Below are 16,196 nucleotides of genomic sequence, written 5' to 3' on the forward strand. Positions count from 1 at the left end.
GATCTGGCCATTGCACCTCAGCGTGGGCAACAGAGCAAGACCCTGCCTCTTAAAACCTGTTCAGTCCCTATTCTTTCCCCTTATTTCCCAGGTGTGCAATTTCAATAAACATGTTTTAGTGAAATGATGAAAAGGACACAACAGCAAAGTATGTTAGAAAAAAAAAATGCTTTGGAATCAGATAAAAAGTCCTGAGTTTAAATTTAGCACTGCCTTTTACAAGCCTCTGAAGATTTATTCTGATCATTAAACAAACATACATGAGTAAACCTTTAATGAGTATACACTCAAGGTACATATAGTTTTCCTTTCTCCTTCTAAAGCATGGAAGAGTTTCTTTTTAAAAAACAAGCTGACAAACTATGAAAATTAAAAGAGCACAACAGCATGCAGAAGTAGTACAGAGGAGTTCCCAGAAGTTATATTCTTTCTCCAGAGAGCAACATTATTCCGAAAAGGGACTCTACTCACTTCACAGCTTGGAAGGTAATACCTACCTTCTGACAGAACAGAAACTGGTGTCTGGATTCTAGAATCACCTAGCAGTACTCACAAATACCTTTTTTTTTTTTTTTTTTTTGGTAATACGCCACTCAAATAAAATTAATGTTAACAAGCAACAAAGTAAATCCTTAAAAAGAAAAAGAAAAGCCCCACCATCCCTCCAATCTCCCACCCAAAGACAAATTATAACTCAATAGCCTATCACCAAGATTCAGCCTATCACCTAGGTTCAGCTCAAAAAAAAAAAAAAAAAAAAAAAAAAAAGGCCTGCACAACCCAGGAAGCACTGGGAAATCTTGGTGCAGCACGGAAAACATGAACACCAACCCACTTAACCAAAACACATAGGAAAAAATTTCTTCCATTTCAGTAACTAAAAAAAAAAAACCAAGCACTTAAAGTGATTACTAACTTGAGCAACAGCTCTGCAGCCTGATTCTCAAATCTCAGCTCTGCACTCACTTGGATGTGTAACCATGAACAAACTACTTGACTGCTCTGACCTTCCATTGTTTATCTTGAAAATCATGAATGAGAGAAAAATGCTTAGCACAGTGCCTGACATATCACAAGTGCTCAAAACCTTCTGTTAATTATAGTGTTACATAAAGACTAAATGCATGTGAATATATCATTGGGGGAAAATTCCATGGCTTGTTAGAGCGAGTTGAATATTGTCTCTTCTAAATTTATGTTCACCCAGAACCTGTGAATATAACCTTGTTTGGAAAAAGGGTCTTTGCAGATGTAATCAAGTTATGAAGAGCCATTTAGTGTGGGCCCTAAATTCAATATGACTGGTGTCCTAACATGGAAATCTAGACACAGATGCAAAGAGAAAGATGGTCATGTGAAGATGGAGGCAGCAACTGCAGTGATGTAGCTACAGGCCAAGGAACACCAAAGACTAGCACAGTATCAGAAGCTGAAAAAAGACAAGGAAGGATTCTTCCCTAGAACCTCCAGAGAGACCATGGCCCTTTTGACACCATGATTTCAGACTTCTGGCCTCCAGAACGGTGAGAGAACACATTTCTGATTTTTTAAGCCATTCCATTTGTGATAGTTTGTTATGGCAGTCTGTTTGTTGAAGAAGAAATGTGTAAATACGACAAGTAAAGCTGTGAATTTTCTTGATGCATTACTTATTGGAACTATCGACCTAGTTTTATTCTTCCTATCGGAACTCTGAGAAGTAAAAGATTATCTATGATGTTGTATTTTACAGACCAAGAATCTGAAGCTCAGAAATGTTAAGTGACTTTTCTTCTGAAGGTTCATGTAGGCAGCTGGTGGCAAAGCCATGACTAGAAGCAAAAATTTACCAAGTCCAAGTATGGTGCTTAATACGATATGCTTTGAATGATTAAACTCTTGGATAATCAACATACATTCATGGCCAAATAACATTATTGTCAATGACAGACCACATATACAATGATGGTCTTATAAGATTTTAATACAGCTGAAGAATACCTGTCTTAGCACAAAGCACTACTCCTGTGTTTGTGGTGATGCTGGTGTAAAGAAACCTACAGTGCCGCTATTAGAAATATACCACATACAGGCCGGGTGCGGTGGCTCACGCCTGTAATCCCAGCACTTTGGGAGGCTGAGGCGGGAGGATCATGAGGTCAGGAGATCGAGACCATCCTGGCTAACACGGTGAGACCCCGTCTCTACTAAGAATACAAAAAATTAGCCAGGCGTGGCGGCGGGCGCCTGTAGTTCCAGCTGCTCAGGAGGCTGCGGCAGGAGAATGGCATGAACCCGGGAGGCGGAGCTTGCAGTGAGCCCAGATTGCACCATTGCACTCCAGCCTGGGCGACAGAGCAAGATTGTCTTTAAAAAAAAAAAAGAAGTATACCACATTCAATTATGTACTCTAAGAATATAATAGTCGATAATAAGGTGTGAAGAAAATATTTTTGTACAATTACAATGTGTTTGTGTTTTAGGCTAAGTGTTATTAGAAAAGAGTCAAAAAGTTTTAAAAACTTAGAAGTTTATAAAGCAAAAAGTTACAGTAAGCTAAGGTTAATTTATTATTGAAAAAAATATTTAAAATAAAGGTAGTGTAGCCTCGGTGTACAGTGTTTATAAAGTTTATAGTAGTGTACAGTCATGTCCCAGGCCTTTCACATTCAGTTGCCCTTCACCACCGACTCACCCAGAGCAACTTCCAGTCCTGCAAACTCCATTCACGGTAAGTGCCCTATACAGGTGTACCATTTTTATCTTTTCTACTATATTTTTACTGTATTTTTTTATGTTTAGATATGTTTAAAAACATAAACCTTCACCACTAATTGCCTACAGTATTCAGTATAGTAGCATGATGTACTGGTTTATACCCTAGGAGCAATAGGCTATATACCATATTGTCTAAGTGAATAGTAGGCCATACTACCTCAGCTTGTATGTATTAAGTAGGTATGTATGTAAGTATGTATGTATTTGAGACAGAGACTTGTTCTGCCTTGCCCAGGCTGGAGTGCAGTGTCACGATCTCAGCTCACTGCACCCTCCGTCTCCCGGGTTCAAGTGATTCTCCTGTCTCAGCCTCCCGAGTAGCTGGGATTACAGGCACCCACCACCACACCTGGCTAATTTTTTTGTATTTTTCATAGATGGAGGTTTCACCATGTTGGCGAGGCTAGTCTCCAACTCCTGACCTCAGGTGACCCACCCACCTTGGCCTCCCATGCCTCGGCCTCCCAAAGTGCTGAGACTACAGGCGTGGGCCACCACGCACAGCCCTCAGCTTGTATTTAAGTGCACTTTATGATGTCCACACACCAATGAAATCACCTAACAACACATTTCTCAGTTTCCCTTTTGTTAAGCAATGTGTGATGGTATACACAAAACTCCAGATTATTTTCCAGATATTTAGAAATACTTTTCAGATATTTTGAAATCTGAAAGTTTCTGAAAACTGCTCTGTCATTACTTCTGAGTGATGAGCTGAAGAATAAAGCATGAACCAAATGAGGTGAGTATCTTCTTATACACAGCTAGTGAGACTATAAACTGACGCTGCCAAAATACTTCTCTAAAGTATGCATTAAGAACATAAAAGAGCATTCATACCTTTGACTGAGACAAAGATATTTATCATGGCATACTTAATTTTAATAATAAACTAACTTAAATAGTCAACAAAGAAAGCCAATAGCATGCAGCCATTAAAAATGTTTTCCAAAAACCAACTGGGAAATATTCAGGGCACATACGCAACATGACTGTATTTTTTTTTTTTTTTTCTTTTTTTTCTTTTTGAGACGGAGTCTCGCGCTGTCACCCAGGCTGGAGTGCAGTGGCGCAATCTCGGCTCACTGCAAGCTCCGCCTCCCGGGTTCACACCATTCTCCTGCCTCAGCCTCTCCGAGTAGCTGGGACTACAGGCACCCACCACCACGCCCGGCTAATTTTTTGTATTTTTAGTAGAGACGGGGTTTCACCGTGGTCTCGATCTCCTGACCTCGTGATCCGCCCGCCTCGGCCTCCCAAAGTGCTGGGATTACAAGCGTGAGCCACCGCGCCCGGCCAACATGACTGTATTTGAACAAATTACTTATATGCTAGGAAAACGTACCATAATGTTGGTAGCGAGATAATTTTGAGCTGTTGGGTTTTTGTTTTTTTGTTTGTTTTTTGTTTTTTTTGGGGGGGTGGGTGGCAGGGTGGGTGTCTTTTATACTTCTATGTAATTTCAAAGTTTCCTGAGAATTGATACACAGTATTTCATCAATTCTAAGAGGTACTCTCCCCACATGTCAACAACTTTTAAATCAAGATGCATTTTACAATTTCTGTTATGCCCTAATTTAACTGAAATAATTTCTTTGTTGTACTTAAAATAATGGTACATCTTACAATCAATAGCATCTTAAGTTCTATGAAATGTGGCAGTTTTATAACAGGGAACTAAGATGATATAACATATACACATATATAAACCCACATATATATTTATGAATGTATATAAAAAGATGAAGCAACACTTATGACTACTATTGTACTAATCTCAGTTGTTACTAAGAGACTCTAGTTCTCAAATATAGAAATTCCCACTTAACTACTGGCTATAAAAACCTAGAAACAGACACTGAAGAGGTGTCTCTGATAAAGACTGTGTTTTTCTCCTCAGTATAGGCATATCCAGTCACCTCCTAGTTATTCTTAGTCACCATTTCAGTTCAAGTTCTACAAATCTCACTTTAAAATTTCCTTTGTGAAGAGTTGGGAAAGCAAAATATTCACCAAATCTAGAATGTTTATTAGTTTTGTTCTAGCTAATTTTTAAATAAGTAAATCAGGATTTAATTTGTATGCTACCCTAAGGGAACAAACTAGTAAGAACAAAACAGTGAGCCCTCTGGACTGTGTCCTCAATTAAAGTATGCTCTATTGAACTTCTGGGGGGGAGGGGGAAATATATATACATATATATATATTTATGTATCTCCAATCTGGAAAGAAGCTAACGTCTGCAGTGACATTTTTAGAATAAAAGTTTAAATGATTAGATAGCCCACAGAACTTTCACTTCAAACCCTGATCATTCTGTTCATTTTATCAGTTGATCAACCTTTAACTTTGGCCTACTAATTAATTTAATGGATACTGTTCACAGCAAAGCCATTTTCTTAAGGCTTTGACTAGTACTAAGGTCAAAAAGGCATTTTGACCCTTATTTTTAGTGGCAATAGACTTTTTCTAGACATGGGTCTAGACAAAGATAGAGCTCAGCCACACCAAGCTAATATAAAAAATACTTTGCAAGAATGTAAGCTTCGTGAAGGTAGGATTTTTGTTCACTATTGTGACCCTACTATGGAGAACACTGCTGAAATAGTAAGCACTTAAAATAATGGTACATCTTACAATCAATAGCATCTTAAGTTCTATGAAATGTGGCAGTTTTATAACAGGGAACTAACAAATATAAATCTAACAAATATGACAGTTAACATCAATGGCTTGCTTGCATTATTCAGTCTGTTTTCCCCTTGTTTCCTGTTAGCTCAGATACCCACACAGTTTTGTTCTAAATACACGTTCAATTAACCATTATATTCTAATAGTGTTTTCCTTTTTATGAGACAGGTCTTTCTTAGTTGTCCAGGCTGGAGTGTGGTGGCACAATCTTGGCTCACTGCAACCTCCACTTCATGGGCTCAAGCGATCCTCCCACTACAGCCTCCTAAGTAGCTGGGACTACAGGCACATGCTATCATGCTCAGCTAATTTTTGTATTTTTTGTAAAGACAAGGTCTCACTATGTTGCCCAGGCTGGTCTAGAACTCCTGAGCTCAAATGATCCTCCTGCCTTGGCCTCCTAAAGTGCTGGGATCACAGGAGTGAGCCACCACGCGCAGCCACATCAGGTTCTTAAACAAATTAAACCACTATATCAGGTCATTAAACCATTTACTTTGCAATAGTTAAGAAGTGGGTTACAGGGGTTACGAGGTGGGAGGGGATGTGAGAAAAGCGATATTGATAGTTTTCAGCAGCATTTAAAAACACCAGATACTTATCCCTTACCTTATTAGCACGTATCTGTTTGTAAATGTCTGTTTGCTGACGAATTCGATATTCCAAGTCAGAAACATGAGCCTGAAGCCAGTTCCAGCGGCTGACAATAGCTGCCCGGTCTGCAGCCCATTTCCATTCTGACCTGCGTCTCCTAAAAGGAAATAAATTGAGTGAAATCCAAGAGTAGCAGTAATATCTACACCAGATTGGGGGGTGGGGAGTGGAATTTAACTTTTAAAGGCCCTTGCAGAGACTAACTCTAGTGTCAAGAAAAACCCGAGAGAGAGACAGACACCTCCCGCTCCTCAGGATGCACATGGATATAAACTTCCAAATAGGTATTTCCCAAATTAAGTGGAACTGCCTTCTAGCATCCTGATCCTGTGGCACACAGTTTCTCTGAAATCCCATTAATTTCTCTAGAGATAAAACAATTGTCCATGCAAAATAAACATACATTAAGAATAATCTATACAGGAAATCCAACCGACACTAAGAATTATTAAAACTAATAAAGAACTCAGCAAAAGTGTTCAGTAAAGAATATTTAAAAACTAATAAAGTAGAAAATATTCATTTTTAAAGTACCATTCATAACACCAACAAAACTAATGATATATTAAATATCTTTACAGAGAAAATAACGCCTGAAAGCATAAAGATCTATACAAATGGTAGGATACATTTTTTTAGGATGGCGATTCTCATGAACATCTATAAATCCAAAGAAATTCCAATCAAATTGCCTACAGTATTTTTAATGAAAGCTGAGAAACAGATCCAAAAGTTCACATGGAATAAAGGACCAACAGCAGGAAATTTGGAAGAAGGCATGATGCAAATACACATTACCAGATAGCCAGATTTTCTGCAAAACTATAGAGAGCCTCAAAACGTAGAACTAGATACATAAAAGATACCGGGAAATTTTTTAAAAATCAGATCAGTGCAGAAAAGATTAAACTACTCAATAAATAGTACTAAACTGGCCAGTTCTTTAAAGGAAAAAGTAAAATTAGTTCCCTTCTTCATGATATAATTACAAAATTTTGGCATTTCAAATTGCTAAATATGAACAGCCAAACTTAAAAGAATATCTTCGGGACTCAGAGCAGGGAGCACATTTCTTAGATAAGACACAAAGATATCACCTACTTTTCAATACACAATAGAAAATCTAATAAAGTTAAAATGCAAACTACATTTTGGTGGAAGATATCTAACACATATAACTGATGATGAAACATCAGAATATGTAACAGAACTCTCAGAAATGGGTTAAAAGAAAAAAAGACAGTCTTAACAGAAACAGGAAATTCACATAAAAGGCAAATAATAAATATATAAAAATGTGTCATCTCGTTAAAATTTGGTTAAAATATAAATATTAGGTAAAACATTAAGATGCTGTTTGAAATCTGGATGGGAAAACGCATAGTCTGATAAAGCCAACAGGTGGTGAGAAATGGAAAAGAGCAATTAATATATTGCTGGTAACAGTTAAAATTGGAACCACCATTTTTGAAAAATAATTTGAAAATACTTGGCGAGGTGTAAAATGTGCATACCCAACCATCATGATTTTTTCTTTTTTTTTTTTCTGAGAGGCAGGGTCTCACACTCTATCACTGAGGCTGGATTATGGTGGTGCAATCACAGCTCACTGTAACCTAGAGTTCCTTTGCTTAAGCTATCCTCCCACCTCAGTCTCCCAAGCAGCTAGGATCAGGAGCATACTACATACCTGGCTTTTTTTTTTTTTTTTTTTTTTTTTTGAGACAGAGTTTCTTTCGCTCTGGTTGCCCAGGCTGGAGTGCAATGGCGCAATCTCGGCTCACCACAACCTTCGCCTCCTGGGTTCAAGTGATTCTCCTGCCTCAGCCTCCCAAGTAGCTGGGATTACAAGCATGCGCCACCACGCCTGGCTAATTTTGTATTTTTAGTAGAGACGGGGTTTCTCCATGTTGGTCAGGCTGGTCTCAAACTCCTAACCTCAGGGGATCACCCACCTCGACCTCCCAAAGTGCTGGGATTACAGGCATGAGCCACTGCACCCAGCCCTGATTAACTTTTTTTTTTTTTTTTTTTTTTTTTGAGACGAGGTCTTGCTCTGTCGCCCAGGCTGGAGTACAGTGGCACGATATCGGCTCACTGCAAGCTCTGCCTCCCAGGTTTATGCCATTCTCCTGCCTCAGCCTCCCGAGTAACTGGGACTACAGGCGCACACCACCATGCCCGGCTAATTTTTGTATTTTTAGTAGAGACGGGGTTTCACTGTGTTAGCCAGGATGGTCTCGATCTCCTGACCTCACGATCCACTCGCCTCGGCCTCCCAAAGTGCTGGCATGAGCCACTGAGCCTAGCCCCACTGGCTAATTTTTAATAAAAAATGTTGTAGAGATGGGGTCTTGCTATGGTGTCCAGGTTGTTCTCAAACTCCTGACCTTTAGCTTCCCAAAGACATGAGCCACTACGCCCAGCCATGAAATTCTGTTTCTGAGAACATAAGCTACACATTCCACTGCATGAGGAAACAGGTTCACTGGACGAGAGTCTGTAATAGATAAAAACTAATTATATTCTAATTCTGCTGAAATTGGTAAATAAACTATAATTTATTCATTTAGTAGTTCTATAGTAATAAAAATAAAATTAACGACATCTGCATGTATCAATATGATTAAATCTAAGAACATAATGTTGAATGAAACAACTACAAAAAAAACTAAACAAGATTAAGTACACACAAGTAGTAAAGGAATTTGATGAAATACTATCTAGCGATTTATTTACTGTATGTATCAACATGACCTAATCTCAACAATGGGGAATGCAAAAGCTGCACGAAAACAAATAAACATTAATAAGGATTGTTACCAATACAGGTAAGTGATGAATACATTTTAAAATGCATAAAACTGATACACAACAAATTTACAATCAAGCTCCTCATTATCTCTGGAAAGTGGATGGAGAAGTTGGATTTTAGCTCTACCTATAATGATTGACTTCTCATGTAAAAAAACAAAGATGGAAACGTGACAACATTGTTTAAATATTAGATTGGGGATACATGGTGTCTACTATATTCTGTACTCTAAATATTTCATAATCTACCACAAAACTATTTTCCCAGAAAGCAGCAGCAGTCACACTGCCCTCAGCCCCACTTCCCATCAGGATACACACACTCACTACTAAAACTTATGACTATAGGTGAACTGGAACACAGTCTCCCACAGGGGCAAAATACAAAATGTCAAAAATAAAAAAGAACAAATCTGACCATGACAGAGTAAGACATGAATTAATAATCATACCATAATAATTAAGACCAAGGATAGCAATGGTATTTTAACTTTTGTATGGACCAAACATAAACCAAACCATTCAAATCAACCACTGTGATAATTATCAATTATGTCTCTTCTTTTAGAAAGAAGACATTTTACAGTTCCCTAATTTTGATGGAACCACTTCAAGATAAGAAGATACTTTTAAAATACAGTTATCTGCTTCAATGTTGGCTGCAGGTCTAGCTCTACCCTAAATCCAGGAAATGATCTCAAGAGATCAATAACAACCTAGGGATCATTCTTGAACAAGAAAAATGCCCCCTACCCACAAAGAGACAAAACTAGTTAACCCTCATATTTTATTCCCACCTTTCCTTACTCTTCAAGGCTTACCACCTTTCTATCCTGCAAAATCTTTTGGATTTATAGATTCCTTTCATTCCTAAAACTACCACCACACCGGGTCCCCACCTATCACCACTGGGCAACCCCAACAGCCTCCTTAACTGCTCTTCCCAACACCAGTCAATCATACTACTTTTCCTCAATCAACTCCCCTCAAACCTTTTTCATCCTGGCATTCTAATGTTTAAGGAACCACGCAGCTCCTTTGTTTGAAAATACAAAGGAAAATTACTTAAAACATTTTAGTTCACAAGAACTTTGATAAATACACTTTTTCTTGGATATTAATGAAAGTCTTATGTCCCCTACACAGGTATTTACCTAAATAACAATACAAAGTGAGCCTCCTGATAATATGTTTTGGATAATATGGTTAATAAACTAATTAAAGAAAGGCAAAGCAGCACTAAGGAATACTAACAATTCCCAATTTATGAACAAGTTTCATTTTACAAGTGTATCTGTGATATGATGGTTTAGAACTCGAAGTGATTTCCAGGAGAAAGCTGTTACAACATTGTTCTTCCATAATGCTGCTCAAACTCTGATCATCTCCAATGAAAAATGGAAAACCTCAACTCAAGCGTCCAAAAAGTATCTTGTGTTCAAAATACCAGCAATATGAGCAGAAAGCTAAGCTGTTATTAAGCGTGAGATGTGTACAGTTAACAAGTCTGGATAAGATACGAAGATGTTACCATACTCCAGTGGCAGGGCAGAGCAGAGCACCACAAAACAGTAACACAAGAATAAGAGCTTCACATCTTTTGTTCCTTAACAAAAACAAGCTATATAAACTCAGCTTATCAGAGGTAAAGATAGACTTCCTCCTCAATATTCAAAGTGTAAATTTATCACTCTGACAATTTACAGCTCAAAACAAGGGACACAGATTGAACATTAGGGACATGTTTAATGTTATACCATACAGACTTCAGGAAAGAACACAGGACTAAGGTTGCAGAATGATACTTTAAATACAATGAGGACTTGGTTTCTAATACAGTCATTATCAATAACGAAGAAAATCACGTGATTCTAACACTGACGAGTCAACTCATTCCTGTTGCTTGTTTCTGTGCTATTAGTGAAATAACTGTTTTAACTATGTGTCTGAGTAGGACACTAGAATGCCTTAGAACGTTTGATTTTACTGTGTGCTTTATCCTAGTCCATACAAAAATACGCACTATATATAACTGTAGTTATCACCTGAGTGGGAATTCTTTTCAACTCGTATTTTGCTCCTTGCTTTTATAAACTTTTTATTGGTAAAAGTGGCTTTGTCTGCATATGCTATACAAAAATTCATTAAAATGTTACACGATGAATTACTTTTCGGTTACCTAAATGCAGTATCAATATTTGCTTTTGTGACATCACATGAATAGTACATCTTAATGTTAACCAGCTATGTGCTAGTATTGGTTTACATAAGAAATATTTGTTGTACATAAATGTTTCATTAGCTATGAACTTATACTTTAATAGTTCTTTTTACACAGTTAGACTATTACCACAGAGAATTCAGAATGCTCTGTTGACTCTAAGAATATAGATCTTTCCTATGTTTGTTTCACACTGCTTTTGAGCTAGGTAGTGAGTACCTGTGAGTGGTTTTTTGTTGTTTTTTTCATGTGACTCAACAATTTTAAGATTTCTCATTGATGAAATCTATGGTGAAACCCCATCTCTACTAAAAATACAAAAATTAGCCAGGCATGGTCGTGCACGCCTGTAATCCCAGCTACATGGGAGGCTGAGGCAGGAGAATTGCTTAAACCCAGGAGGTGGCGGAGGCTGCCGTGGGCCGAGATCACAACACTGCCCTTCAGCCTGTGCAACAGAGTGAGACTCCATCTCCAAAAAAAAAGCACCCTTTATAAGCACACTGAAACCACACAGTAAAAGTACTTATTTTTTTTTCCTTGCAAATTCAGGGTTCAGCTTACATGTTGGCTAAAAATTAATTTGTTTTTAGTTCTTTAAAGTTATTAATAGTCAATGGGTTTAAAAGGGATTATCAATAGATCAACTCTTTTGTATTTATTAGATAAGTAATACCAAAAGCTAGACATTGAACCACATGGAACACCACATGTTAACTACCAGGCCTAGTGTCTCTGATTAACTCACCTAATTCTATTCTAAGATGGGAAATTTGTATGTAAATCCAGTAGAACAGGGCTGGTGGATTATGCTTCTCTTCCCTGATGTATTAACATAAATTTTTAAAAATCTCATTAAGGCAACAAATATGCCAGAAAAACCTGAATGGTGGTAATTTCAACTTTGATTCTGATTTCAGTCCCATCTCAATTCTTTCCTTTTAATGAAACAAAGGTTCTATTAGCCAACTAAAGTAAAATGACTGTTCACAGCGAGCTACACAGTGCTACATTCAAACTGGTAGATAAACTGACAAAGGATTATGTGCTACTTCCAAGTGTGCAGGAAATCCTGAGACATCTAAGTTCTGAAATCTCCAGGTTATTTAGATAACTTTTAAAAACCCAAAGATTTAAATAAAACTGAGATCATCCCAGAGCGTACAATTGCCAGATTAACAGTTTTCAGGGTAAGGGTTAGGGTCACTGTGGGACAGGAATGAGAAATCTTGAAATTGCTGAGTCAGATGAAAAAACAACAACAAAAAACCACTCACAAGTACTCACTACCTAGCTCAAAAGCAGTGTGAAACAAACAGAGGAAAGATCAAGAGACAAGTTCTCACTTTTACTTACTTTATGTGATCCTAAACATATAAACTGACCTCTGGAAATAATAACACCTGCTTCACAAATTTGTGATAGCCATACAATAATGGTAATCCTAAGTGCAACCTAAAATGTATGTATTAGATAAGAATAACAATTTAGTCAGCCGGGCACCGTGGCTCAGGCCTGTGTAATCCCAGCACTTCGGGAGGCCGAGGTGGGCAGATCACGAGGTAAGGAGTTTGAGATCAGCCTGAGCAACATAGTAAAATCCCGTCTCTACTAAAAATACCAAAAAAAAAAAAAAAATAGCCGGGCTTAGTAGCACGCGCCTCTAATCCCAGCTACTCAGGAGGCTGAGGCAGGAGAATCACTGGAACCCGAGAGGCAGAGGTTACAGTGTGTCGAGATCGTGCCACTGCACTCCAGCCTGGGGGACAGAGCAAGACTCTGTCTACAAAAACAAAAAACAAAAAACAAAAACAAACAAAAAAAAAAGGAAAAACAATTTAGTCATTATAACCATGGATTTAAATTCCATATCAAAAAGGTACAAAAAAGGAAGAAAAATAGAATAAGATTAAAGAAAAACCTCTCAGATAAATTCAGGAAACAGAAGTGTTTTCAGTTAGCAACAAGCCATATTCTGAGAGTTTCTTGAGCTTTCAACTTTAGAGTCATCTAAAAGTTCCACTCTAAACAGAAAAATCAAAGTAGTCTATTAGAATAGGCATTGCATTATCAATGACATTAGCCCCAAATTTAAGAAGATGGAGGCAATAAAGCACAAGGAAAAAAGAAGAGAACCAAACTGTCCAGAGTTAACTATCCCACATTTTAGTTGTAAAGTAAAACCCAGGAAAAAACTCGGATACATACTTCGTCTTAACCGATTCTCATCTGTCACATGACCTAGGTTGTATCAGCTTTCTACAGATATCTGTAGTAATGTGGAACAAATGTACCAGAACCAATACTTTTTTTTTTTTTTTTTTTTTTTTTTTTTTTTTAGATGGAATCTCACTCTGTCACACAGGCTGGAGTGCAGAGGCACGATCTCAGCTCACTGCAACCTCTGCCTCTCGGGTTCAAGTGATTCTCCTGCCTCAGCCTCCTGAGTAGCTGGGATTACAGGTGCTTGTCACCATGCCTGGCTAATTTTTGTGTTTTTAGTAGAGAGGGGGTTTTGCCATGTTGGCCAGGCTGGTCTTGAACTCCTGACCTCAAGTGATCCGCCTGCCTCAGCCTCCCAAAGTGCTGCAGTTACAGGTGTGAGCCATAGCACCCAGCCCCAGAGCCAATTCTATCTAAACTGCCAATTCATTCTGACAGACCCTTGAAATTGAACACAGCACTTTTGTCTTACTGCTTGAACTAGATACCTCTAATATTTAAATGAAATTTGTGTATTTTGGTAGTTTATTTCAGCCAAGCATTTAGCCCACCATGAACTCACTCTATCCTTCTTCCTTCCATTTAACAAATATTTAAGCAACTATTAGTTACCAAGAATTAGACTAGGTTAGGGATGCAAAAACAAGAACTATGGCTCAAGTTTACAATTTAATGGGGCAGAGAGATGTTAATAATCATATAAAATATAAGAGAGCCTAACAATGTCAGATTTAGACTGGGGGATCTAGAAAGACTTGTGATATAAATATTTAAACAGACCTCCAAAGCATAAATTAGGACTTGGATGCACAAACTGGTAGGGCTTGGGGATGTGGAGCAGAAGATACTAGGTGGAACTGTGGTGTGTCACAAAGAAACGACATGTATACAACGGTTATGGGTTAGAGCTCCAACAGTGAACAACGAAAAGAATGCATTCAACTTGACAATACATACAAGTAGGCAGGGCCAGGTCACACAGAACCTGGCAATCCATGTTAATCTTATAAAACAATATAAGCAATCCTCATCTTCCCTCACGCTTTTATTTATCTCAGACCCTGTTTGAATGAAAATTTACAAATACAAGCTAAAAGATAATAAACTCCCACAAAACCATCAGCTAATTTCAACTATCAACTTTTGGCGAATCCTACCTCATCTATAACATCTATCTCCCATCCCTATGAATTATTTTTAAGCCAATTCCCAACATCCCATCATTACCTCTAAATATTTCGGTATGTTTCTAAAATGTAAGGTCTTTAAGAATATATACCAATATATTTTATAATCTAAAAAACAATAATTCCTTAATGTTAAATATCCAGTTACTGGTTAAATTTCCTGGATTGTCTCAGTTTTCTCCAAATCAGAGTCAAATAAGATCCACACAATTCATTTAGCTAATACATGGCAAGCTCATAATATGCTCCTCCTCATTTTCTGTCCTCACAATTTGTGGAAGAGACAGCACTATCTGTCCTTTGGAAGTTCTTCCATTGTGGATTTTACTGACTGTGCCTTTAACACAAAGCCCATACTTCTAAACTTGATAATTTGACATCTCTAGGCCAGCCGTGCTGGCCCATGCCTGTAATCTCAGCACTTTGGGAGGCTGAGGTGGGTAGATCATTTGAGGTCAGGAGTTCGAGACCAGCCTGACCAACATGGTGAAACACTGTCTCTACTAAAAATACAAAAAAATTGGCCGGGCGTGGTGGCCTGGGCCTGTAGTTCCAGCTACACGGGAGGCTGAGGCAGGAGAATTGCTTGAACCCAGGAGGCAGAGGTTGCAGTGAGCCAAGATCACACCACTGCACTCTAGCCTGGGAGACAGAGTGAGACTCTGTCTCAAAAATAAACAAACAAACAACCTTTAGTAGTTTGATACATTTCATTTTCTGTAGGTCAGCTGATAAACTTTTTTTGTACATTAAATTTTTACATGTTTAAGACTGAGGTATGTTTTAAAATACACTCAATCTTTTAAAAATCATTTAAGGTACTTTAAACTCCTTTCAATACCCGTCAGTCAGATTTTCATCAAACATGGTAAACATATGCATATTATATACTCTGCCTAACACAATAAAAGAAATGCAATTGTTTGTCATACCCTATGCAAATTTCCAACCGGAAAATACCCAGAAGCATCTTCTAACACTAAAACCCACGTCTCTCCAGGAAAGTTTTCCTTGTGCATCGTACCTCACAATTCACTCTCTGTCCTCTTCAAGCTTAGTTGGATCCTCTTATTTTGTTATTTGTATGTGCTATTATTTCCAAGTCATGTCATATACATAACTGGTCTCCAACTAGATTATCCATGCCTCCTTATGGGAACTACCATGTGTTTTAACTGTACGACAATTTTTAATGATGTCTGCGCACATGTAGTTTACAAGTAAATTTGCAAAAAATATAAACAATATGAGAGAGTTTTAGCTGATGCCTTATACTGTTTAATTCTCAAATGTTTATATTTTAAAAACACTTAACTGAAGTGTTCTAATGGAGGAAAAAATGGCATGACAAAGAAGTATGGAAATGGCTCACAGTTCTTGACTGCCTGTAGGACTGAACATGGAATTTGAGCATGAAGATTTTGAGCAAAATACTAGGCTAGTTACTGTCTTTTTTCTTTTTTTCTAGACAAAGTTTTGTTCTTGTCGCCCAGGCTGGAGTGCAATGGTGCGATCTCGGCTCACTGCAACCTCCGCTTCCCGGGTTCAAGCGATTCTCCTGCCTCAGCCTCCCAAGTAGCTGGGATTACAGGTGCCCGCCACCAAGCCTTGCTAATTTTTTGTATTTTTAGTAGAAACAAGGTTTCACT

The 16,196-nt window shown here is 37.9% G+C and overlaps 1 protein-coding gene across 14 annotated transcripts in view; it reads right to left on the bottom strand.

Annotated features, from left to right (window-relative positions):
- Positions 1 to 16,196, bottom strand: part of KANSL1 (KAT8 regulatory NSL complex subunit 1) — a 195,401-nt gene that overhangs the window by 54,682 nt on the left and 124,523 nt on the right. For all 14 annotated transcript variants that reach the window (XM_058445676.1, XM_032163972.2, XM_058445679.1 and 11 more), the window contains one exon: positions 6,058 to 6,199. In XM_058445676.1, the coding sequence (XP_058301659.1) occupies positions 6,058 to 6,199 (142 nt within the window). The remainder of the gene's footprint in view (positions 1 to 6,057; positions 6,200 to 16,196) is intronic.

This window comes from Hylobates moloch, unplaced genomic scaffold, assembly GCF_009828535.3.
Source record: "Hylobates moloch isolate HMO894 unplaced genomic scaffold, HMol_V3 SCAFFOLD_10, whole genome shotgun sequence".
Lineage (NCBI taxonomy): Eukaryota > Metazoa > Chordata > Mammalia > Primates > Hylobatidae > Hylobates > Hylobates moloch.